Source organism: Balaenoptera ricei, chromosome 7, assembly GCF_028023285.1.
Source record: "Balaenoptera ricei isolate mBalRic1 chromosome 7, mBalRic1.hap2, whole genome shotgun sequence".
NCBI classification, from domain to species: Eukaryota; Metazoa; Chordata; class Mammalia; order Artiodactyla; family Balaenopteridae; genus Balaenoptera; species Balaenoptera ricei.
In genome coordinates this window covers 88518253-88545064 of record NC_082645.1, presented here as the reverse complement: position 1 = coordinate 88545064, position 26812 = coordinate 88518253, and the positions used below count along the sequence as shown (strand labels likewise).

Below are 26812 nucleotides of genomic sequence, written 5' to 3'. Positions count from 1 at the left end.
TGGTATAATTCTACCAGGCCTTAATTGTCGCTATTTTGCTCAGATTTTATTTTCTACCTTTATATATATATGATAAAACAAAAGTGTTGTTACTGCATGCAACAGCTTTTGAAAATAATTATTTCATACTCCTTACAAATCATCAATAACCTAACTGAGCAAGAAAAGTCAATTTGAGCCTAAGTTAACATTAGGAAAACAGAAATCTAATCACTGCAATATTCATTATGTAAAACAAAACAAATTAAAATTCTCACAATACAGAATCATACCAAAGAGTCAGGTTGACTAAGAGATACTTAGTCAATTCTTCTAACTGGTATATAAATGATACTTCTAAATCCAGAATTCATACTAAAGACACCTCAGAAAATGACCGTGAAATAATTTAACTATAAAAGTCGAAGTTACATCGTCCAGTCTTTGCCGACTAGACAGCAAAATATAAATTGCATTGTACAGATAAATCCCGACCCCTCTGATGTTCTCTTCATTATGCTAGTAACCTGTGCCCACTCTAATAAGGAAAGCAAGATAAACATGTAGAGAAAAATTATCTTTTTTCTATTAAATTTGTTTGCCTGTTTTCTAGTTTTTCCCATAATTGTCTTCCTTATTTTAAACCACTTTTTATTACAAAACATAACCCACATACACAAAAGTGTTTATAATATAAATGCAGTGTTCCGTAAATTATTATGAAGTAAACACTCATGTAGCTGCCACCTAGGCCAAGAAATAGAACATCTAGGTTCCCCGAAACCCTACCTGCTCCTTCTGGGTCATAACAGCCTTTCTTTTCATCAAATAAAGACACTATCCTAACTTTTGTGGTAATCACTTCCTTGCTTTTCTTAATAGTATTACATTCTCTACCTGATTAGTTTTGCCCATTTCTGAATTTTATATAAATAGAATTTTTGTGCCTTGATCTGTTATTCGATAATGTTTTCAAGATTTAACCGTGCTGTTATGAGCAGATAAAATTCATTCAGGGTTGCTTTTCTATATAACAAGTTATTTTTCTTTGTAATGAGCCTGGAACTTATTATAATAATAATTAAAAGACCACTGTAGGTAATCCCTACTAAGCATCATAGAAACATTACACATCCTGAGACTTCCCTGGTGGTCCAGAGGTTAAGAATCCACCTTCCAATGCAGGGGGGCCGGGTTCGACCCCTTGTTGGGGAACTAAGATCTCACATGCCGAGGGACAACTAAGCCTGCATGCCGCAACTACTGAGCCCACACACTCTCTGGAGCAAGCATGTCACAACTAGAGAGCCCACGCACCGCAACGAAGATCTGATGCAGCCAAAAAAACAAAGAAAAGAAACATTTCACATCTATATACATTTAGTCTTCCAGTTTTATTTAGTACTCTTTTTTTTTTAAAGAGCTGGGCTTTTTTTTTTGGAATTTCATTTATTTATTTATTTCATTTACTTATTTTTGGCTGTGTTGGGTCTTCGTTGCTGCGCGCAGGCTTTCTCTAGTTGCAACGAGCAGGGGCTACTCTTACTTGAGGTGCGCAGGCTTCTCATTGCGGTGGCTTCCCTTGTTGTGGAGCACAGGCTCTAGGCACGTGGGCTTCAGTAGCTGTGGCACGTGGGTTCAGTATTTGTGGCTCGCGGGCTCTAGAGCGCAGGCTCAGTAGTTGTGGTGCACAGGCTTAGTTGCTCCGCGGCATGTGGGATCCTCCTGGGCCAGGGCTCGAACCCACGTCCCCTGCATTGGCAGGTGGACTCTTAACCACTGCGCCACCAGGGAAACCCTAGTACTTTTAAAGTATCCAATTTTGTTGGCAAGAGAAAAATATTAAACAAAGCAGACAAATGAAAAGGCTGCACATTCTCTCACCGTTTCTAATGTTTTGGCAGCAGAGGCAGTAGTAGCAACCAGAAAGGTCAGAGTTAATAAAAGATACACTAGGGCAGAACAGAGCAGAAAGAAAAGCTTGGAGATTAAGAGATAGGATAGAGGAAAACACGCCTTACTGGACAGGGCTTTATATAATTAGCACCGTTCAGAAAACCATCCTTAATAAACCACTGAAATCCTTAACTTACCTATTCCATAGTTCTCAGACTATTTCCTCATCCCCTACCCTCAAAGCACCTACCTTATCGTACTTGACAATTCTTTAAAAGAGACCTTCAAACATGCGCATCTGGTCTTCCATGAAAAGATCATCAGATCATCCATCATTGATTATTCTCACTCAAAACTGTTCATAAATATTTCCTCAGTTCCTACAAACCCCACTCCTCAGACAGTGAGAGAACGGTGGTAAAGTGACACAATATCTAGGGCATTGATGAAGCCAAGTGGAGTTTAGAATAACTGTTGCCAGTACTGAATCATTCTCCAACACAGATACTTCTCTTTCTCACCTCTTCACCTCTTCCTTTTTCCCAATTCCTCTTTTTACCTTTCCTTATCTTTTATGTTCCTTTCTTCCTCCTTGTACATATTTTTGTCTACAAACTTGTCTTAGAGGCACCTACATGTCCTGCTTAGAAGCACTAATGAAATGCTGGGCAATGTACGAAGTTATAGTTTTAGTCCCACTCCATCTTGGTTTTCAAACAAAAACAAAAACAAACAAACAAATAGTTATCATATGATCTCTGTGAGATAAAAGCAATTTATGTTTTTAAAAAATATCATAGTATTACATCAAATTGCAAAACAAAACACATAAATCTTTTTAAATGAGTGATTGTTTAGTGGCTCCAATCCTTTGATAGATCCAACACTTCAAAAATCATCAACTAAAAATACCAACCGGACTTCCCTGGTGGCGCAGTCGTTAAGAATCCGCCTGCCAATGCAAGGGACACGGGTTCGAGCTCTGGTCTGGAAAGATCCCACATGCCGCGGAGCAACTAAGCCTGTGCACCACAACTACTGAGCCTGCGCTCTATAGCCCGTGAGCCACAACTACTGAGCCCGTGTGCCACAACTACTGAAGCCCGCACGCCTACAGCCCGTGCTCCGCAACAAGAGAAGTCACTGCAATGAGAAGCCCATGCACCATAACGAAGAGTGGCCCCCACTTGCCGCAACTAGAGAAAGCCCACGCACAGCAATAAAGACCCAACGCAGCCAAAAATAAATAAATTTATGTTAAAAATTAAAAATTAAGGGGCTTCCCTGGTGGCGCGGTGGTTGAGAATCTGCCTGCCAATGCAGGGGATACGGGTTCGAGCCCTGGTCTGGGAAGATCCCACATGCCGCGTAGCAGCTGGGCCCGTGAGCCACAATTACTGAGCCTGCGCGTCTGGAGCCTGTGCTCCGCAACAAGAGAGGCCGCGATAGTGAGAGGCCCGCGCACTGCGATGAAGAGTGGTCCCCACTTGCCACAACTAGAGAAAGCCCTCGCACAGAAACGAAGACCCAACACAGCCATAAATAAATCAATAAATATTTTTTAAAAAATTAAAAATTAAAAAATAAGACATCGATGTTTAAAGTGATTACTGATATAGCTGGATTAATAATGTCTACCATATAAAAAAATACCAACCTAATAAAAAAGAAAAAGTAGTGATCTTTACAGTAACTGACAGGCTATTTAAAAAAGAATGTAAAAAATTACCTAACTAAAACATCTGTATTAAAAGCTAGCAGAGTAAAAATAATTTTGATATATACCATTTGTGGGTACATTTTAGATGTCCAATCTTATATACAACAAATTTCATTTTAAAAGGAGTGAGGAATTTATAACATACAGAAAAGAGTTGGAACTAAGTATATAGATGCTAAAAGAAATCTGCCTTTTAAGTTTAGAAATCAACTCTTTTTACTTCCTAAAATTCTCACTTTCCTGTAACAGAAATATATCCACATTCTTGCTATGGCCTCCTATGGAGGTAGATGGACTGTAGCTCCCCACCCCTTGACAATGAACTTAGCCATGTGACTTACTCGGCCAACAGGAAGTTGGCAAATATAAAACTAAAATATGCTTGGGTAGTTTTGTTCGAACTCCCTGTGATCAACTAATCCACTATGAGAAGAACTATTCTGAGTAGAATGCTGCCCCTTTATCCTGAGCCCCAGAGAAGACCTGAACTGACCCTGCAGCCTGGAGCTCAGTCCAGCCTGTATCAGGAAAACTCCAGCAGATCTGCAAGACCGCTGATTATGAGAATAAATGGTTGTTGTTAAAGCCACTGAACTTAGAGGTGGCTTACTGATGAGGTATTATTGGCAATAGCTGACAAATAAATGAGTATACCTCCTACTGCTCACGTAGCGTCTTACAGAGATGTGTGCGAATATGTACAACTTTCAAGTTATCTAAAAATCAGACATTTAGGAATAGCTTAGAATAAAATTTTTTTCTAGTTTTACCCATGTTTTTCTCACAATTGTAGACATACTAACGTCCAAACAAAAGAGTCTATATAAGAAATGCCTATAACCCCGCTATTAACTACAGAATGAACTTTTAACATTGGAAAAATAAATGATATTTGTTTATTTAAAACATAGCGCTTTGGTTGTATTGTGGGGTAAGAAATATAATACTCCCCAAAGATGAACATTTTATTTAACTTTTGTGAGCTTCAGATTTGCAAGATGAGACTGGAGACTGGAGACTGGTTGCATAACAATGTGAATGTACTTAACACTACTGAACTGTACACTTAAAGATGGTTAAGATGGCAAATTTTATGTTATGCGTATTTTACCACAATTAAAAACACACTCCAAGAGAATGGTTCTCACCTTTTCAAAGATAACTTTTTATTTTTAAAATATCAAGGATATATACATACACATAAAGACCAGAACTCAGTAACAATTTCCAGTATTTATAAAATGCTTTACAGATACTACTAGCACTTATTTCAGTGTATTTTTTGTCTTTGATAAAGGAAATAACCTTTTCCTTCACTTCAAAACACCGACCTCTGGTCAGCAGCTTTGGCAACTAGAAATACCATGTTGACTTGCTAGGTGGTCTGGCACTGAGATGTGTCTGACTGAATTTTTTAAAGGGAAAAGAAGTGATCTTTTACTAAATAAAATACACTGCGGTAGACAAAATCTTCCCCAAAATGGCACACAGAGACTCAGGACAGGTAGAAAAAAAGAAGTCTCTGTAGTGAAATAATTGCAAACTACTGTTTTAAATATAAGCATAAATTTCTATTGGGAAAAAAATTCTGTAAAAACCTCTTTTAAAATCGCATATAAGGGACTTCCCTGGTGGCGCAGTAGATAAGAATCTGCCTGCCAATGCAGGGGACATGGGTTCGAACCCTGGTCCGGGAAGATCCCACATCCCATGGAGCAAATAAGCCCATGTGCCACAACTACTGAGCCTGCGCTCTAGAGCCTGCGAGTCACAACTACTGAGCTCGCGGGCCACAACTACAGAAGCCCATGCAACTAGAGCCCGTGCTCCGCAACAAGAGAAGCCGCTGCAATGAGAAGCCTGCGTACTGCAACAAGGAGTAGCCCCCGCTTGCCACCACTAGAGAAAGCCCACGCGCAGCAATGAAGACCCAACGCAGCCAAAAGTAAAATAAATAAATTTATAAAAAATAAAAATAAAAATAAAATCGCATATAAAAAGGAGTAGGGAAAATTCTATTTCATGGCAACAACAACAACAACAACAAAAACCCAAAAAACAAATAACAATAACAAAAAAACAAAGGCAGGCAGAAAAAAATACTCCATAAATTCTAAAATAGAAAGCCTGAATTCTGAATTAAACATCAGGCTTTTAATCTCTGTGCCAATATTAATAGAAACTGAAATTAAAGAATGCCATTTCTTATTGCCATTTGCAGCAACATGGAAGGAGCTAGAGATGATCATACTAAGTGAGCTAAGTCAAAAAGACAAAGACAAATATTGTATCACTTACATGTGGAATCTAAAAAATAATACAAATGAACTTATTTACAAAACAGAAACAGGCTCAGACGTAGAAAACAAATTTATGATTACCAAAGGGAAAGGGGGGTAATAAATTAGGAGTATGTGATTAACAGATACACACTGCTATATATAAAACAGATAAACAAGGATTTACTGTACGGCACAGGGAACTACATTCAATATCTTGTAATAACCTATAATGGAAAAGAATCTGAAAAAGTATATAAATATGACCAAATATAAATATATAACTGAATAACTTTGCTGTACACCTGAAATTAACACAGAATTGTAAATCAACTATAGTTCAATTAAAAGAAAAAAAAAAGAATGCCATTTCTTTTTTTCATTTTAAAACACTTCAGAATTGAAGTCAATAGGAGTTTCTCTTCTTAATATATAACCCTCCAAACACTGCTTTCTCATAACATTAAACCAATAGATCTTGTTGGGTAAGCCATTTTCACCAAGCTATGTCAGTCGTTCTATCAATTAATCTTTAATTAATTAATTTAACAAACTACTGAACATCTTGGAAATGCAGAGGAAATGAGTAGAAAATATAGGGATATGTAATGGAATAGGCTGAGGTCCTGTGGATGTATCCTAGGACTGAAAGGTAATCAAAGTAATTGGCAAGAATATGAAAAAAATTTTTCAGTTTTAAAAAAGTAGTTAAGACTTTATAGTACTTAGTAAATGATTGAGGGAATAAAGGGAAAGTGAAATCGACAGCCAAAAAATGGTCCAATGACAGACATACTAGGGTGGCTACATCTCCCTGCTACTTTAATAAATGCCATAGCAGACTTGAGGATAGGGATGGAATTGGGAGTAGAACTGTAAAGCTACCAAGAATATCTGAAAAATAGTTCTCTCCTCTCCCTTTTGCCCCCACTTCCTACATTCATCTATTAACACCAAAGCCTCCGATTTTCTCCTTCCACCAACATTTAACACTACTGAACTGTACACTTATGAACAGTTAAGATGGCAAATTTTGTTTTATGTATGTTACCAAAACTAAATATTTTTAAAATGTATTTCTTATAAATGGTGTATACTCAATGTGTAGCTATCTTGGTTAAAGACAATAAGCTACAGTAAAGACAAAAATAATTAGGAACAAATTTAACAAAAGGAAGTGTAAGACTTGTACACTAAAATTACAAAACATCGTTTAAAGAAGTCCTAAATGGGGGGAGTTCCCTGGTGGTCTAGTGGTTAGGATTCGGTGCTTTCACTGCCATGGCCTGGGTTCAATCCCTGGTCAGGGAACTGAGATCCTGCAAGCCACGTGGTGTGGCCAAAAAACAAAACAAAAAAGTCCTAAATGAACGGAAAGACTTCCGATCTCATGCTTATGGATTAAAGAACTTAATATTATTAAGATGGCAATATTCCTCAAATTTACCTACAGATTCAATACAGTACCTATCAAAATCCCTGTTGCCTTTTTTTGTAAATATGGACAACATTGTTGGTGGGGGTGTAAAATGGTTCATCCACTTTGGAGAACAGTTTGGCAGTTCATCAAAAGTTAAGTATATAGATTTACCAATAAAACCCAATAATTCCACTCTTAGGTATACACAGAACTGAAAACATACGTCCACAAAAAAACTTGTACCTTAATGTTCATAGCAATATTATTGATAGCCAACAATGGAAACAACCCAACTGTCCATCAACTGATGAATGAAGAAACAAAAAGCGATATATTCATACAATGGAATATAGTCGTCCCTCGGTATCTGAGGGGAATTGGTTCCAGGAACCCCATGGATACCCAAGTCCACAGATGCTTAAGACAATTATAAAAATGGCATAGTACAGTTGGCCTTCCATATCCATGGAATGGGGGACCAACTATGTTATTTATTGCTAAAAAGGAATGAATTACTGATACATGCTACAACATGAATGAACCTTGAAAATATTATCCTAAGTGAAAAAAGTCAGACACAAAAGACCACATATTCTATGATTCCATTTATATGAAATGTCCAAAATAGGCGAATCCATTGAGACAGTAAGTAGATTAGTGGTTGCCAGCACCTGGGGGGAGAGGGGTAATGGAGAGTGACTGCTAATGGGTTTAGGGTTTCTATGTTGAGGTAATGAAAATGTTCTGGAATTAGATAGTGGTGATGGTTGTACAGTACTGTGAATATATTAAAAAACATCAACTTTTACACATTAAATATATACATTAAAAGGATGAATGTTATGATGTTAACTGTATCTCAATAAAGCTGTTACTTTTTAAAAAAGGACAGAGAACCAGCTTAAAAGGACTCTTCTAGCCAAATTCATGGTTATTTTAGCATTAAAATAAAAATCCACAAGTTCATAGTAGTACTCAAAAAAAACACGACTTTTTGGTTAATTTTTTTTTCTTTTTTTAACACAAGAATGCCAGCTATTATTAATAGAATAAATAATATAATAAGAAAATCACCATTTTATAACCCTTAATATAATAACAAGTTTGGGAAAGGATTACCAATGCACGAAGTGAAAAGGTTGTTGAATAACAAAATTATTTGCACGGTGCCACAGTAACTACCCACAGATTACCTACTAATTGCAAAGGAAAAAATGTACCTTTCCAATGAAGAGTCATCATTTTAAATGATACTGTGCTTGATATGATACAATAAGAAGTATGCAATATCACCCATGAAGTATTCTTGCCAAAATGTTTAACTCCAATGAAATCAACCTTCTAGACTTAACTTCCAATTTAGAAATTTCAAGGGATTAAAAATACAATAACAATTTAACAAACCCAGAATGTAGGGACAACTGGCCTAAACTCTCTAGAAGTCAATTTCATGTATAGTAAAAATATAGGGGTAGGGGAAGACTGTATTAGATTAACAGAAACTAAAGAGACAAAACAATCAAATGCAATGTATCATCAACCTTTACTGGATTCTGTTTTGAAAAAAAGTTATACAAGTCATTATGGGGAAGTCTGTGGTTGGACTAGATACTGGATGATATTATGGAATTTATTGTTAATTTTCTTGGATTTGAGAATGATGTCTTGTATTTCTAAGAGATGCATGTGATATTTGTAGCTTACTTTCAAACAGTTCAACAACAGCAACAATAAGAAAACAGGTATCTATCTATCCATCCATCTATAAAGAGAGGAGGTGGGGAAGAAAGCAAATTTTGGAAATGTTAATAATTATTGAATCTACACAGAAATATAAGATATTAATTGTAATACTCAAACTTTTTCCTCTATATACAGCAATCTTCATATGAAAAAGGAATAAAAAAGAAGGAATCGTGGTCACTATTATCAAAAAATTAGAACTGAAAAGAAAATAATAATTGAACATTGGGGAGAAAGAATAAAAGCTGCCAAAAGTCAAAACACAGCACAGCTTTTTATTGCCTGCTCCATCTCAACTATTGTGTTTAGAAGTCTTAATATGTAACTATATGTATTTAACTATACACGTATTAATTACTTATTGTTGCATAACAAATTACCCTAAAATTCAATGACTTAAAACAACACACATTTATTTTTTCATTTTCTGTTTGTCAGAATCCAGGTACTGCTTAACTGAGTGCTCTGCTTCAGGACCTTTCACAAGGCTGCAATTAAGGTTTAGGGCACTGCCATAGTTATCTCAAGGTTTAAGTGGTGAAGTAACTGCTTCTGAGCTCACTAAGTGGTTGTTGGTAGGATTCAGTTCCTTATGGGCTGTTGGCAGTTCCTTGCTGGCTGTTGGCAGGAGGCTAACCTCAGTACTTTGCCAGGCAGCCCTCTTCATCAGAACTGGCACAGAAGAAGAGCTAGAGAGAGTATACCAGCAAGACAGAAGTCACAGTCTTTGTAAAACCTAACTACAAAAGTCATATCCTATCACTTTTACCATATTCTATTTGTTAGAATCAAGTCACCAGGTCCCACCCATATTCAGAGAGCCAGGATTACCCAGAGGTGAGAATACCAGGAGACAGGGATCACTGAGAGCCATGTCAGAGGTTGCCTACCACAGTATATATACAGATGGCCCCTGCTTTATGATGATTTGATTTAGGATTTTTTAAATTTATGACAGTGTGAAAATGATATGCATTCTGTAGAAACCGTATTTCAAATTTTGAGTTTTGCGTCTTTCCTGGGCTAGCCGTATGAGGTACCATACTCTCTTGTGATGCTGGGCAGCAGCAGTGAGCTCCAGCTCCCAGTAAGCCACAGGAGAATGAGAGTAAACAACCAATACACTTATAACCATTCTGTACCCACACCAGTTGTGTTTAACTTTCAGTATTAGACAAATTATCTGAGCTAGTCAACATTTTATTATAAAGTAGGCTTTCTGTTAGATGATTCTGCCCGACTGTAGGCTAAGTGTTTTGAGATTGTGTAAGTAGATTAGGCTAAGTTATGATGTTCGTTAGATTGGGAGTATTAAATGAATTTTCTGCTTACAATATTTTCAACCTACGATGGATTTATCAGGATGTAACCCCATTGTAAGTTGAGGAGCATCTGTACATTTGATTCTCGTTAACTGTGGTAGTCATGTTCTATAAAATTATTGCAAACACTTTATTAGCAAATACTGAATCATTGTTCCTATGGGAAATACAGGGTCAGGTGAGCCTCTAGTCAAAACATTTTTGTCAACCCATCAATATATAACCTTCTTTTATATGTGTTTCTGTTCAAAGTCATTTACTGTATAGCACAGGGAACTCTACTCAATGCTCTGTGGTGACCTAAATGGGAAGGAAATCCAAAAAAGAGGGGATATATGTATATGCATAGCTGATTCGCTTTGCTGTACAGCAGAAACTAATACAACACTGTAAAGCAAATATACTCAAATAAAAATTAATTAAAAAAAAAGAAAAAAGTCATTTAATATACTGCATATTATTGAGTCATTAGAATTGAACTCATGACCAACAGAACTATAACATGCCTGAAAGAAGCTTACCTAACACATGTATTTTCTCTGTAAGGCACATCAAGACTTCTTGCACTTAGGAACACTAGACAGCACTTCAGCACTACAACTGAGGGTCATTTTAAACCAAAAAAATCACCAACAAAAATGCAAAAAGCATGGCACAAAGTAGACTACGAAGAGGACACCTGTTTACAGTATGAGAGCTTAAGGAAGAAGGCAGCACATTGCCTTGACTGACCTTAGCTGCTAACACGCACATTAGACGACTCAAATTTTTTATTATTCTGCTCATGTCTGTGAATGACTGAGAAAGCACTGTGAGTATTGATTCTGGGGTTAAAAATACATTTTAGCAAGTAAGGAGTCAAAAATATGGAATCCTGAAGATCAACTGTGTTTTATTCATTTTTCAAAACCTTGAGAAGTTTACACTTGGGAAAAATTAAGCAGAATATCCATTTTTTCAAAACTAATTTTTAAAATTTTATTGAAGTATAGTTGATTTACAATGTTGTGTTAATTTCTTCTGTACAGTAAAGTGACTCAGTTATATATATATATATATTTATAAACTTATTATATATACACACATATATTCTTTTTCATATTCTTTTCCATTATGATTTGTCACAGAATACTGAACATAGTTCCCTATGTTATAATAGTAGGACCCTGTTGTTTATCCATCCTGTATGTGATAGTTTGCCTCTGCTAATCCCAAACTCGCAGAGGAATAACTTCTTATAGTTTTTGTTGTGGGGGGAGGAAAGATGCAGGAAATACTATCTTCTATTTCTCACCTAGAAGGACATAGGAACCTGAATACATTTAACGGGAAACCCAGTAACAATCTTTCCTGCAAATAAAAAAAGATCACAGAAAACCAACTATACGCCAATAAAAATTAATTTTAAAAAAAGATCACAGAATATAGGCCTCATATAATAAAGTAAAACTAGCAGAAAAGTATCCTTCATAGTAAAAAAAAAAAAAAGAATTAAATAAGGGAGGATGTTTATAATAGGTGGCTTAGTCAGTTCCCTCCTAATCATAGCCATTATTTATTGAATGCTTACTACATGCTAGGCACTTTACATGCATTATCTTGTTTAATCTATACAACAACCATATAAATTAGATACTATTATTTTGCATATGAAGTAACTGATACATAGAGAGGCTAAGTAACCTGCTCAAAGTTATGTTTACCAAGCAGAACAGCAAGGTTTAACCCAGGCACTGAGATTGAGAGCCAGTGCTCTTCATCATTATGCTATACAACCTCCCAAAGAATCAAGTGATTATTTTGGAAATCTAGTATTTCCTTCCCTCAGATGATCCTATTTTTTTTTTTAGCAGATGATTGGCTAACTTCATATTTGGCTAGAATAAAATGTACTTTCTTTAAGAGACACTTTGAGAAGTACTTAAAACAGTATTTTGAAGCCATCAGTGCATTCCCAGCCAACGATGTATCTGTTCACCTACTGTTAAACATTATTTATCAAAAAGACAAGAAATAACAAGTGCTGGTGAAGTGTGGAGAAAAGAAACCCCTTGTGCACTGTTTGTGGGAATGAAAATTGGTGCAGCCACTGTGGAAAACAGCATGGAGTTTCCTCAAAAAATTAAAATAGAACTAACATATGATACAACAATTCCACTTCTGGGTACTTATCTGAAGAAAATGAAAACACCAACTCAAAAAGATATATTCACCCCGTGTTCACTGCAGCATTATTTATAATAGCCATGATATGGAAACAACCTAAGTGTCTATTGATGAATGAATGGATAAAGAAAATGTGGTATATGTATATAAGTACATATATATACATATACACATGCATTCACACACACATGTGTGCGTGCACACACACAATGGAATATCATTCAGCCATAAAAAGAAGGAAATCTTTCTATTTGCAACAACATGGATGAACCCTGAAGGCACTGTGCTAAGTAAAATAAATCAGACAGAGAAAAGACAAATACCATATGTGGAATATTTATACAAATACTTTTATGTGGAATATTAAAAAAAAAACTTAGGTTATAGATATAGAGAATGTGGAGATTATTATACAGATTATGTTGAACATCCGAAACTAAATATATTCATATGTCAATTACACCTCAATTTTAAAAACCAACATATTATTTTAAAGACAGCTGCTATTCAAACCACAGCTAGTTTTGAGACAGGCTGGAACCTGGGACCTGGGACCTTTTGCTGCAATGCTTGCACCTGGACCAGTGTCTCCTGGAGCAACAAAATACAAAGAAACGATAAGGGACTAAAAATAACTGCATGCATTCACAGTTGGGGCAAATTATGAACAAGATACAAAAAGACAAAAAACCCAACTGCCACTTTGGAGGAGTCAGGAGGGAAAGCAGGGTACTACACATGCCCCCTGCACATAGCACCACCAAGGGCATGGGCAAACCACCTAAGTCACCCCTCTGGCTCAAAGCCAGGACCCGCCCCTACCCTACCCCATATGAGGGACCAGCTCTCACGCCCCCCAACCCCAGGGAGCAAGCAAGGGAATCTGTTACTTGTTTTTGCTCCCTCCTGCTGCAGCAGAAGTCCCAACAAAGCCTTGCCTGAATTTCTTGCCTGGCCTCTTATCAATTTCTATTGATTAAGGAGTCCAAGAACCCTGGTTAGTAACAGTTTCATCTTGGTTTTGAATGTATTTGAAGTGTTTTCATGTATCTATGACTTTACTTCTTATGATATGTTGGCATATGAAACCACTAAATATTTATGGATTTAAGAATAATCAGTTTTTCCATATGAAAAGATGCAGAAAATTCTCAGTAATCAGAGAGATACTACATGGAAATGAAGCACAGTTAAGGCAGGCAGACAGATAGAGAGGAACACAAATGGAACCGGAAATCATAAAAGACAAGAAAAATTGTATATACTGAAATAAAGACATGGAAATTATTTCTTGATCAATATACACATTTGTATCTCAGGAGACATTTATTTTTAAATACCAGTCAATTCTACCATACACACTTGGGACTTGGATTTTACAGACCAAAAACTTCCACTGAGTTTGTCAGTAAAGCCAGATTAGTCAACAGGTTTTGCTTTGTTCTTCAAGACAATCAAGTAATATAAACTTTAAAAACACCAAAAGGAAGAGTGATTATTTTTTTGAGAGAATAGAAGCAAAGTAGATAGGTATGGAATGGGATGGACTTTCAATAGGACAGAGCTAACAAAACTTCAGAATGAAAACTGTCTGACCAACAATACATAACATGTGTAAATAGAATCTTATTACTACCGCATTAAAGAATTAATATTTTCTAAAGGATGCACTCCTCTATTTCTCTTGTGCCACTCCTTCTCCACTAATATTTTTAATAAGTATAAAAAGGAATGACATATTTTGTTTTGCTTCTTGCTAAAATGCTTCATGAAGTATTAAGCAAAGACTTTTAAAACATTCTTATTTCCCATTTTCTGTCTACTCAATCACTTTAATGCTGTCACAGAAGCAGTAAAAACTGAAAAAAATCACTATAAATTCACAATAGCTAAAAACCTACCTGTGGCCCTAAGCCAATGTCAGCTTCTCTGAATGTAGGCTTTCTTTTCTAGCTTAGTGTGAGATAAAGACATTTGCTGCCAGACGCTGAAATTAGAATTTCTAATCTTAACAGCACAGCATAAATCAGAATTTCTTATACCTAGCTTTAGATGCAGTTTGATCTTTATTTCTCATCAACTCGATCCAACCATCAACTTAATGAATAATGTACATAAAAGAAAAGGATTCTACATTTTTATACTGACTTTCATCTAAGAACTTCCAACACTAAATAAAATGAGTTAGGTTTATTTAATTTTTTTTAAATGACAAATTTTTGCCAGCTTTTCTACTAACTTGATTATCTTGTTTATAGTTAGGGAGGTTAATTATACCAATTCCATAAGTCTTATCAAGAAAATTTTCTAAAATAGCTGTGAACCTTGCAATAATTACATACATACTTCTTTCAAACTCTTGGAATTTACAAGCACATTAAGGATGAATTAAGGGTATAAGAAAGTAAAAGAATACTGTAGGTATAAATTCACTTACTTAAAGAATGACTTTCTTTTTTTTTTTTAATTTAATTTTTTTATTATTTGGCTGTGTCGGGTCTTAGTTGTGGCATGTGGGATCTTCACTGAGGCATGTGGGATCTTTCCTTTCAGCGCACGGGCTCTTCGTTGCGGTGCAAGGGCTTCTCTCTAGTTGTGGTGCACAGGCTCCAGAGAGCGAAGGCTTAGTTGCCCCACAGCACGTGGGATCTTAGTTCCCTGACCAGGGATCAAACCCGCGTCCCCTGCATTGGAAGGTGGATTCTTAACCACTGGACCACCAGGGAAGTCCCAAGAATGGCTTTCTTTTTAAACAGATTAAGTGCCAGAAAGTCTCTCATGGTTGGAAGAGACTCAGAATAATATAGTTCACTTTCCTAAAGTGTCAGACTTCTGGTTTTAGGTAGTACATGGACATGTCATTAGTGAAAGTTAGTTTTCTTTCTTTTGTCTGATTACTAAAGAAGAAAATCTCAACTTGGTGACAATGTAATTCTATTTCCTAACAAACATTTGCTATTCTCCTCTTTTAACACAGAGAAAGCAAGCTTCAAGTTTCAGACAATTTGATAAGCAACAATATCTAGCTAATTAATAATATGATTTTACTTTCACCTTATTTACAATTAAATAAATAATTTTTAAAGTTACCTTCTACTTACAATACTGGCTTTCCATTTATAGTAGTGATGGGAAATTTCCCTTTAAAATACATATGTTGTGTTTTTTTTAAATGAGGTTATATGAAGAAAAATAGAAGTGGTCCTTGAATTTTAGGAAATGTGATAAACATTTTCAAAAAAATCTTTTCAATCTCTCTCCCAAATGAATGAACAAACAAATATTAACAGGCCCCCTGTTTGAGTGTAGAGTAATGGTTAATGACAATTGAATACAGAGAGCAATGGTTAAAACTAATAGACAGTAATGTTTAGTAACACATACTCTGGAGCCAAAACACCTAGGTTTGAATTTTGGCTCTACCACTCATTGGCTGTGTGACTTGGTAAATTGCATATCTGTGTCTCAGTGTTCTTCATGGGAAATAAGAATATAACAGTAACCATTTCATATGTTTCTGTAAGGGTTAAACGTAAAGGTTTAGTGCGTATAGGGCCCTTAGTGAGTAGTCAAAAATGTCATTTAGCTAGTTTCAATTTCTCTATATACTAAATGCCTGAACGCCCTTTATATGTTTACGAAAAGAGACTGCTCTAACAACTCTATAATCCTGATAAAGTGAATTGAAATTTCTCTACGAGATTTATCCCATCTGGAAAAACATTCTCTAAGAATCTTAAGTTTACTGCCAAGTCTTTAAGGAGCAACACTCATTAAATAAATATCCAACACTAATGTCTTAAGGCCAGAGGAAAACAGAATTAAGAACAGCATATGCTGATGGGGGATGGAAGGAAAGTGCCCAAAAAAGTTGACATTATCATACTGAGCACAACAGAGGGAGGGTTTCCTAACAGAAAGGAAAGGGCCTCAGAAAATAAGATCTCAAGGGAAGAAAAGTATCTAATCTTCCTCAATTCCATAACTGTGTCTAGAGCCAGGTCTACTTATAATTAAGTACTAAACAGGTACAGAACTACTGGCTAGTATTTATTAAGGTTCTCATATTTTCTCATTTTTGAAGTTCAAATAGTCAAATATGGTACCTATCCCCCTTAAAAAGAGATAAACAACTGAAACAGACTCACTAGTAGAACAGAAAAATCTTTGAAAAAGTAATGATTGTGGTACAAAGACCTAGAATATGAGTTATCAATCCATAAATCTCCTCACCTCTAGCCAGTTTTGTTTTGGAGAATTATCTCATAATGTGTTTCTGTTTGAACACATGCTATAAGCCTCTGTTGCCAACAACCTCAGATCAGGGATTACAGCAAAATAATTGACACACATTTCTAAATATCAGAAGCTCTTTTTCTCTTTCTTTTTTAATGGTAATAATTCTTCTTAATGGAGAAACACAACATGTAAACTATACTTCAGATGCTGTGACTGGAGGAAAAAGGTTTTGAGAACAGAGAGCTAGTGTCCTAACTAGCCAGAAATCATTGGTGATCTATAGTCCAAATAGAACCTTAATTTTTATGGCACATAAAAATGCTCACATAACTTTTTCCAACATTAATAATTAACTGCTGGTGTTTAATTATTTTAAAGCAGGCATTTCACTTATGTCTCAACAAAAGCATCAGTGGACTTCCCATTCTGCTAAAATTTTCAGGAACCAGTCACACTTGAATTATAGCTTATCTTCCTTTAACTTTTTGCCTATAATTATATTGGTAGACAATAAATGCCTTATGTTAATATTTTGGGCCCCCAACAAAAAATTTTTTAACTTTTAAATTTGAGATTATTTCAAACTTATAAAAACTCCCATATGTATGTTACCCAGATTCACCTGAGTGAACAGGTTGCAGAGGTTTCATTTATTTGTGCCCTATCTTGTTGCCTCTAAAAAACTATGTAGGGCAGTTTTATAAGACTACATAAAATCTGTAATTAAAAAAAATTTAAGAACTACAGGTAAGTAGAGTACCTTCCTCCAATCCTATAACTATCAAAGTAATCCTTGAATTATTATAATGTGACACTCTGTGGCTCGGCAAAATTACAGATAGTTGCTTATGGTCCTCTGGTTAGTCCATCACCTTTTCCCCTAACAACTCCCCCCACATTATTCTTAAAGATCCACTACTATCATATGCTTTAGTTTCTATCACTCAGCACCTCATTGTCTTCAGCTTCAGTGAAGGTTGGGGAAAAAAAACAAGCTTCTTTTGAAGAAAGAGAGCTACACCTTGTTATTCTCAATCATCCATACATTTCCTTACTGCTGCTGGATCTAACCCTACTCAACGTACAAGGGATAGCAAGTAAGAAGGCAAGTAAATGTGGTTGTGGATGTTGTACAGATGCATACTTGATGAGAAAGATATAATTACAGTAACAGCAACGAATGGTTTGATGTCAAGAAGCAAACTGTTCAGTTGAAAACAATCTAGAAAGAAATGAATAGGATTCACAGAGAACATTAAGTACCCTCTGTTGTTCCCTGGAGCTTAACCTCACTATGTGGTCTTTTAAACAGCCATAATCTATTGATACTTGTGCATTGTTTTCTTTACCAGTATTAAAATATGCTACAATTGTACTTTTAGAGTAATCTCTGAAAATGAGATCGTATAACAGAATCTACTTAGGAAAAGTCTTTTATATTCTTCTATTACCTTAAAAATTAAAGGCTGATCTTTCATTTTTTGGAGAGGGGAATGATCATGGCTTTTTTGTACTTATACCATGGTGAATCTCAAACAGGAGAGTTAATTTGTTTTGTCTCGGTTTGCTATCCCACTTAACTATTTTGCTACATTTGTCCTTTTAACTGAAAGTAGCAACCAGCTTTCAATAAACACCAGTCCAGGGACTTCCCTGGTGGCGCAGTGGTTATGCCAATGCAGGGCACATGGGTTCGAGTCCTGGTCCAGAAAGATCCCACATGCTGTGGAGCAACTAAGCCCATGCGCCACAACTACTAAGCCTGCTCTCTAGAGCCCGCAAGCCACAACTACTGAGCCCACATGCCACAGCTATTGAAGCCCGCACGCACCTAGAGTCCGTGCTCCGGCAACAAGAGAAGCCACTGCAATGAGAAGCCCACGCACCGCAACGAAGAGTAGCCCCGCTCACCGCAGCTAGAGAAAGAAGGCCTGCGCGCAGCAACAAAGACCCAACGCAGCCATAAATAAATACATTTAAAAATAAATTAAAAAAAATAAACACCTGTCCATTAGTTAGTGAATCCATTAAATTCATTTTTTTGCCAGATTAAAAAAAAGGCAAATCCTATTCCTTTCAAGCATTTAACAGTATTTCAAAATTTACACATTAGCACATATTCGTTTATTAAATTATTCATTCAACAAACATTTACTGTACTCCCACTATGTACCTGACACTGTACCAGTCACTGTGGAGACAAAGGGGCATTAAAACAAAGTCCCTATCACCAAAGACTTTAGAATCTAGAAGAGACAGAGAGACAGTTGCAAAATACATAAAAATTTAGGTATGATGCCTGCAACTTATTTGCAAAAGGTTAAAAAATAGTGATCTACATATATAGAGAGAGGGAGAATGATAAGGCAAATACAGCAAAATGTTGACAATCAGTGAATCTGAGTAAGGGTACATGGGAGTTTTTATAAGTTTGAAATAATTTCAAAAGTTTAAAAGAATTTTTTTGGTTGGGGGCCCAAAATATTAACACTTTACTTTTATTGTGTACCAATACAACAGACAAAAAGTTAAAGGAAGATAAGCTGTAAGTCAAATCTGCTAGAGAAAGACAACCACTTCAATCCATTCCTCCTGAGTAGCATGGTTACTCATTAAAACACAGGGTTTATCTTTGACTGAACTACCTAGACATTAAGGAGACATCTTTAAGGAGTTTACAGATGTGAGAGCACTTTGAAAGTATAAAATACTATGCAAATAGAAGGCTTTAACACCATCACGAAAACATCATGTGAGGGATGGAGATACTGTTTCTGTGAACACTGTTCTCAGAAGAATGAGTAATAAGCATTTTAACACCTTTATTAAGGTATAATTTACACACTATGAAATGAACACTGAACTTTTATTGAAAGATATTAAGGGTATTTCCTTAGGAAGAGCCAAGGTTCAAAGATTTTTAAAAATCATTTTTCTCAAAACTAGTCAGCTTCATTATTGAGAAATAATGTTACAAATGGACAATGAATATAAAAATATTCAAAATAGAGAACAACCAAACAACAAGTGAACCTCATTAGTAAAAACAATGTAAATCCATTTTCAAAATGACCTCAGCCAAGTTTTATTTTAATACTAGTGCTGATTAACATATGATGAAATATGCACTTTAGTATATCACTGATGGGAATGTGAACTGTTTCAACCATTGGAAAAGCAATTTGACAATGTATGAGGAACTTTAATACTGTTACTAGTGGATACAGAAATTACAATTCTGGGAATTATAATTTAATATAATGCTATATATACAAAGATGTGCATTGTAGCAAAAAACTAGAAACAGCCTAAATGCCCAAAACCTAGGGGAATGGATAAGAAAAATATCTAGTTGGTAAAATATTATACAACCATTAAAACTGATGATTATGAAACATGTAATACCTGAAAAATATTATATTATGTTTAAAAAGGAGGATCTAAAATTTATATCACTAATACAACTATACAAAAATTAAATAGAAAAGACTAGAAAGAAATATTCAAAATATTAACAATGGTTGTATATGGGTGTAGGGATTTTTAAAGATTATTATTCTCCTCTCCATTTATCTCATTTTTCTATTTTTCTGAATAAACAGGCAGGTATTCCTTTAATATTTCCTTAAATAAGTAATATACAAATATATTCTCATGTTAAAGATTCAAACAAAAGTATAATAATAATAATAGGCAACCTCCCATAAACAGTCGCCCTGAACTATCCCCCCTTCTCTACCTTTGATGAGTTTGCACCATATTTCTAGTAATTTTTAAATACATGTCTTTATTTGGCCAATGTTTATATTAAATAGTCAATAAATGGCATTTTTATAATGAAAAATTAGAGAAAAAAATCACTATCGCCAAACTTTCTACTGATGTATTATTCAATATATGTCAAGGAACAAAAAGTTCTGCTTCTTAATTTTATATTTTAATTAATTCCTTTAAACTTTAACACTTAAAACTATTTTTATTTTGGTCAAGCACCTAACCATTTACAGACTAAATGTCTGACATTCTATATAGTAGTGGTTATTTTTCTTGAAATTAATATAAAAGTAAATATTCATTTTGTTTACTAACAATGAATTTACTTGATTGTTTTGTCTGAAGAACAAAATACATTAATTGGGTTAACACTCTCAAATTAGAACACTTAAAACACTTTCCCTTTTTATCAGGATAACATTACTGATTTATAGTGGCAATCGTTCCCTGCTTTTGATTCAAAAGATTACAGTAGACCAAGATCTAGGTAACAATCTGAAATGTAGCTGTAAAGATCTTTGAGGTGAATTTATGGACAAATTCACTTCTTCTCTTTCATCGAGCTAGATGTGAAAATTAGAGATCTTGCTTTGTTTGTTTTTTTGTGGAAAATAAATATAGCCAATTCAGTATAATTTCGCAATAAAAGCTAATTGCCTTAAGTAGATAGAACCTACATGAAAAAAACTCCCTATTGCTTTCAGTTTAGTGTTTCATCAATAAATCAAAGGAAATAGGGACCTCCCTGGTGGTCCAGTGGTTAAGAATCCGCCTTCCAATGCAGGGGACGTGGGTTCCATCCCTGGTTGGGGAACTATGATCCCACATGCCACAGGACAACTAAGCCCACACACCGCAACTACTGAGCCTGCGTACTCTGGAGCCTATGTGCCACAACTAGAGAGAAGCCTGCGTGCTGCAACTAGAGAAGCCTGCGCGCCACAACGAAAGATCCCACATGCCGCAACAAAGATTCTGTGGGCCACAACTAAGACCCGATGCAGCCAAATAAAATAAAATAAAATAAAATACAATAATAAATTTAAAAAACACTTTAAAAAATAAAATAAAATAAATAAAAAATCAAAGGAAATAATCCAAAACTGAAGATCTTAGAGTATGGACTGATAAAATTTCTTGACAGAGAAAAGAATTCTTGAAAAGTGCTACATTTCAATAAAAAAAAATTATTAAAAAAAATTAAATCTTTTTATTTGGAAATAATTATAACAGTTGCAAGAATAACAATAGTACAAAGAATACCCATATGCCTTTATACAAATTCACTTTTCTTACCATTATACCCAATTTGCTTCATCATTCAAGGAAGGTTAGATACACACATCATGGCCCTTTACTTCTAAACGATTCTTAGAGTATTTCCTAAGAATATGGATATTCTCTTATATAATCACACTATTCTTATCAGCTTCAGTAAATTTAACATTGAAAAAAATCTTTAATCATCTATTTTGTCAATTGGATTAACAACATCCTTTATCACATTTTGCACATCCAATATAGGAGAGTTAGGTACCGCTTAGTTGTCAACTTTTTTAGCCTCCTTTAATATAGATCTTTCTCACAGTCTCTTTTTCTTACACGATATTGACATTTTTGAGGAAAACAAACTCCCTTTTTATAACAGAACATTCTTAATTTATGATTTGCCTGATGTTCCTTTGTGATTAGATTATTCATTCTTGATTGAAATACAGTACTAAATTAGTGACACTGTGTTCTCAGAGTATCACAGATGTCCATCTGCCCTTCATTAATGATATTACCTGGTTAAGCTATTGTCCAATTTCCTCACTTTATAATTACTAATTTTTCCCTTGCAATATGTTGGACAAACTCTAAAAGAATGCAAATATCCTCAGTCCTTATTGAACCTGCCCCCTAGATTTAGGATCTTAGGATGATTCTTGCCTGATCCAATCCTTGCCATGATGGCTGCATAATGATAATTTTCCAACACCTACAGTTAAAACTTGGCACTTGGCATTCTACTATCCACAAGTGCCCTCTCTTCTCCCTTCTCTGCTATCAGCATAGACTCAATTCATTTTCCCTCCAATGGTTTATAACTTATTACTGTACTTTTTTAGCACTAACATGATCTCAAATGTAGCTCGTGGGAGGTTCCTTCAAACTGGCTACTGTGACAAGTCTCCATCCTTTTGGGGGGTACTTCTTTCCTTATCTTCTAGTGTTATAAGATGTTGCAGGCTTATCTTGCACCTATCCTGCCCCAGTCCTAGAATAAGTCATTTTTCCAAGGAGCCCAAGTTCCACTGACTGCGGAGCCGTAGTACAAACTAAACCTGGGCATTATGTACACTCATAGCTACAGGGGTGCTTTTGCTTCTTATTTTTTTCAACAAACAGAGATAAGAAATATATGTAGGCATGTATGTATATACACACGCATATAAATACATACTCATACAAATACATATATACATGGCTGCATATACATGCATGTAACACATACATATGGATATTTTTTAAGTCATAAATCTATAATAATACCTTGAACTACAATCTATTCACATAGGATTCTCTTTTCTTCCCCCATCTATAACTGTTTCCCTATTCCTTCAGTGAGAACACTAGTTCCCAAGAATATCAACACTAATACTCATTTTCTTAATCCTATAATACAAATATATCTACAATTGTTTCAGAATTGCTTTGTATACACTACTAAAAATCAAACCTTCTAAAAAGAGTTCAGTATTTGTTTGCAATACTCCCCCCATCTCTTATATCATATCTTGCCTAAAAGAGTATATACAGTCAAATACTGTTTTTGTAAAATGCTTAGATTAGTTGTTTCTTTTTCCCTTAAGTGTGATTATGATGTTTATGTAAAATACAACTGGGCTCATTTGTTTTCAGTTTGGGATTTTGCCCCCTTCCCATCCTTAATGATTTAATTATACTTTTTGCACACACAGATTAGTAACAGGATTCCAAAAGTCAAAACTACATGCATAAAGCTATATTCAGAGGATTTTTCCTCCTTCCTGTATCCTTTCTGTTCCATTCCCTCCAACCCTTGTAAGTAACCAACTTCATTATTTTCTGGTTTATCCTTTCTTTGCTTCTTTTTGTAAAGATAAGCTTTCTGTTTTACACAAAAGACAGCATACTATATAAGCTTTTTATTCACCCAACGTTATCTCTAGAAATCACTCCATATCAGTTCACAGAGATGTTACCCATTTTTTTCTTATAGCTGTATATTTAGTACTCCATTACACGTGTGTACCATAGTGGATTTCAATCAATCTCCTATTCTTAGGCATTTAGGTAGTTTCCAATACTATGCAGTTACAGACAATACTACAATGGATAAATTTATGCATATGTATTTTCATACTGTTGGAGGTATGTCTTCAAAGATAAGCTCCTACAAATGGGAGTGCTGGGTGAAAGAGTAAGCACATATGTTGTGTTCTTAATATTGCCAAACTCCTCTTCATGTGAGTTGGAAAGTACTATATTTTGATTCGAACTTATTTGATAATATACCAATACCTTGGAAATCCTCGTGTATCTCTTTTCGATTTTAGGTGTTAGCTAGATATAGTCTCATGATGCCGGAACTCTCCCTCTCACTCTGGCCCAAACTGAATATTTTCATATATTTTTAAATTCTAAAAATCTTTGGAGAAAGGAATTACAAGGAAACGTACGTTACTTTAACTACTTACTGAGTGGTGTTGTGTCTGGAGGTGGAAAATTCTCAGTAAAGTTGACATTACACAAGTCTGTGCTACAACAGCAGAAACGGTATGTTCCATTCTGAATTGAGGGTGGAGTGGTAGTTACTACACATTCTTCGTAGTGACACTCCTGGGGATCTCCAATGTGAGACCAGCAACCTACAAATTGATGTTAATGTAAACAAGTTAGGTTTATATATGTAATAATGTAAATAAGTTATAACTCTTGCAAACCAATAGGAAACCACATTTTTTATAAGTTATAACTCTTGCAAACCAATGGGAAACCACATTTTTTAAATAACAGAAAACGGCAAAGTATAAACAGGCATTTCATGGAAGGAAAAAGCCACTAATAAAATGTTTCACTTCACAGTTAATCTAAGAATTATTATTAAAAAATCAATAAGATTACATTTTTGTCTATATCTATTGAATTCTTCTGGGTTTTAAAATAATTATATATAACAATAACAAGGATTCAGTAACACACAGTGCTGGAGGGAATGTAAATGTATATAACATTTCTAGAAAGTCACATGGCAATTTTTATGAAGAGCCTTTTCATGTTTTATAATCTAATTTTACTTCCAGAAGTCTATTCCAGGAAAATTATGAGATACAATCAAAGAATTATGTTCAAAGATGTTCACTGAAGCATTAGGTATTACAATGAAAACCAGAAAACAATATAATGTCCAACTGCAGAGTAATGTGTAAGTAAACTGAGATACATGTATACAATGAAAAATTGTATAGATTTTGAGTGTTTTCAAAGTATATTTAAAGAAATAGGAAAATATCTATGATATAATTTAAAATGGGAAAAACTGTATATGAAATTATTTATATAGTATTACCATAATTTTGAAAAAAATAGCACACACACATATAAACATAGAAGTACAAAGAAAACACACCTGAAGGGAATAAACCAATATAGTTTTTTAAAAATACTTTTTAAAGTATGGAATTGTAGACATTTGTTTCTCTTATAGTTTTCTTTATTTTCTGAACTTCATAAAATGGCATTATATTATTAAAATTGTAATAAGATATTATTAAAATAAGCTAAAACCAATTACCCTTTGCAAATTTGGAGCTTGGTGTGAATACATACATGAATACACACTTTTAAACTAACTGTTCTCCTGCAGAGGGTTTTATAATCTACTTCCATGCCCTTCTTAGATAAACTTCAATTTTATGAAACAGTTATTTCAGGTAAAGTATTACTTGCCTTGTTTTACCAGATTTATGTCCCCTTTTGATTTCTCCCAAAGGCCATAGCAGGTGCTACCTTTTGAGCATAATATTGTTCCGTTTTCATGAGAGATTCTACTCTCACCTATCCCAAGGTCTTGTTGATATGGATCTTTAAATGCACAAAGACGTTCTTGATTCTGAGAAGCTAAAATAAAGGAAAAAAAGAATGACAAATTCACTTTATGATAATCTTTGCAAAACATTATTATATAAAATCTTAGTGCCTTTTTGAAAGGCACTGTAAACTTCCCTACTAAATCCCTAACAAGGCTTGAATAAATGTGCAATTTTGTATTTATTCAGTAACGTCTTTCTTTTCATTAATTAATTTGTAACTTCCAAACAAGAAGCAAACTTGAAAACTCATTTCCCAAAAGCAATACCCTCTTACATAAATTATTCTCACCACTCTTTCTCCTATTGAATAATATTGGTGTCTGAATAAAGAAATATCATCAGAAAAATGTCCATGCTCTAAATTATTAAAAATTCAAAACAAATTAGCAAACCTAGAGGGCTGAATAGTTTTTGGAAATTCTACAGTACACACTTCTACCATATTTTATACTCAGTTGTAAAATGTTAAACATAACATTAGGCATGTTAAACTAAGGATGAGGAGAGACTACAAATGGATAGTACATGGTTTCTATCTGGGGAGATAGAAATGTTCCAAAATTAGATTGTGGCAATGTTTGCACAGCTTTGTAAATGTACAAAAAAATAACTGTTCACTAAAAATGCGTGAATTTCATGCTATGTAAATTATACCTTAATAAACCTGTTTTTAAAAATTAAGGCTATTAGTGCTAAATAAGAAAATGATTTTCTGTCATTAAAAGTATCAATATAGGGACTTCCCTGGTGGGGCAGTGGTTAAGAATCTGCCTGCCAATGCAGGCGACACGGGTTCGAGCCCTGGTCCGGGAAGATCCCACATGCCGCGGAGCAACTAAGCCTGTGCGCAACAACTACTGAGCCCACGCACTGCAACTACTAACGCCGCGCACCTAGAGCCCGTGCTCTGCAACAAGAGAAGCCACCGCGATGAGAAGCCCACGCACCGCAACGCACCGCGACGAAGAGTAGCCCCTGCTTGCCGCAACTAGAGAAAGCCCATGCGCAGCAACGAAGACCCAATGCAGCCAAAAATTAATTAAATTAATTAATTAATTAATTTTTAAAAAATCAATATAATAGTCAGAAGAAGAAATGCTCAACAATCCCTTATACCAAAAGTCAACCCAATGTATTTCCAACGCCAGTCTTTCTCC

General features: G+C 35.0%; 1 protein-coding gene across 1 annotated transcript in view; it reads right to left on the bottom strand.

Moving 5' to 3' along the window:
- The window catches only part of BMPR2 (bone morphogenetic protein receptor type 2), a 182994-nt gene that overhangs the window by 69051 nt on the left and 87131 nt on the right, over positions 1-26812 (bottom strand). The window contains exons 2-3 of the mRNA XM_059928494.1: positions 25513-25683; positions 24261-24431 (exon numbers count right to left, since the gene is read on the bottom strand). Coding sequence (XP_059784477.1) covers positions 24261-24431; positions 25513-25683 — 342 coding nt within the window. The remainder of the gene's footprint in view (positions 1-24260; positions 24432-25512; positions 25684-26812) is intronic.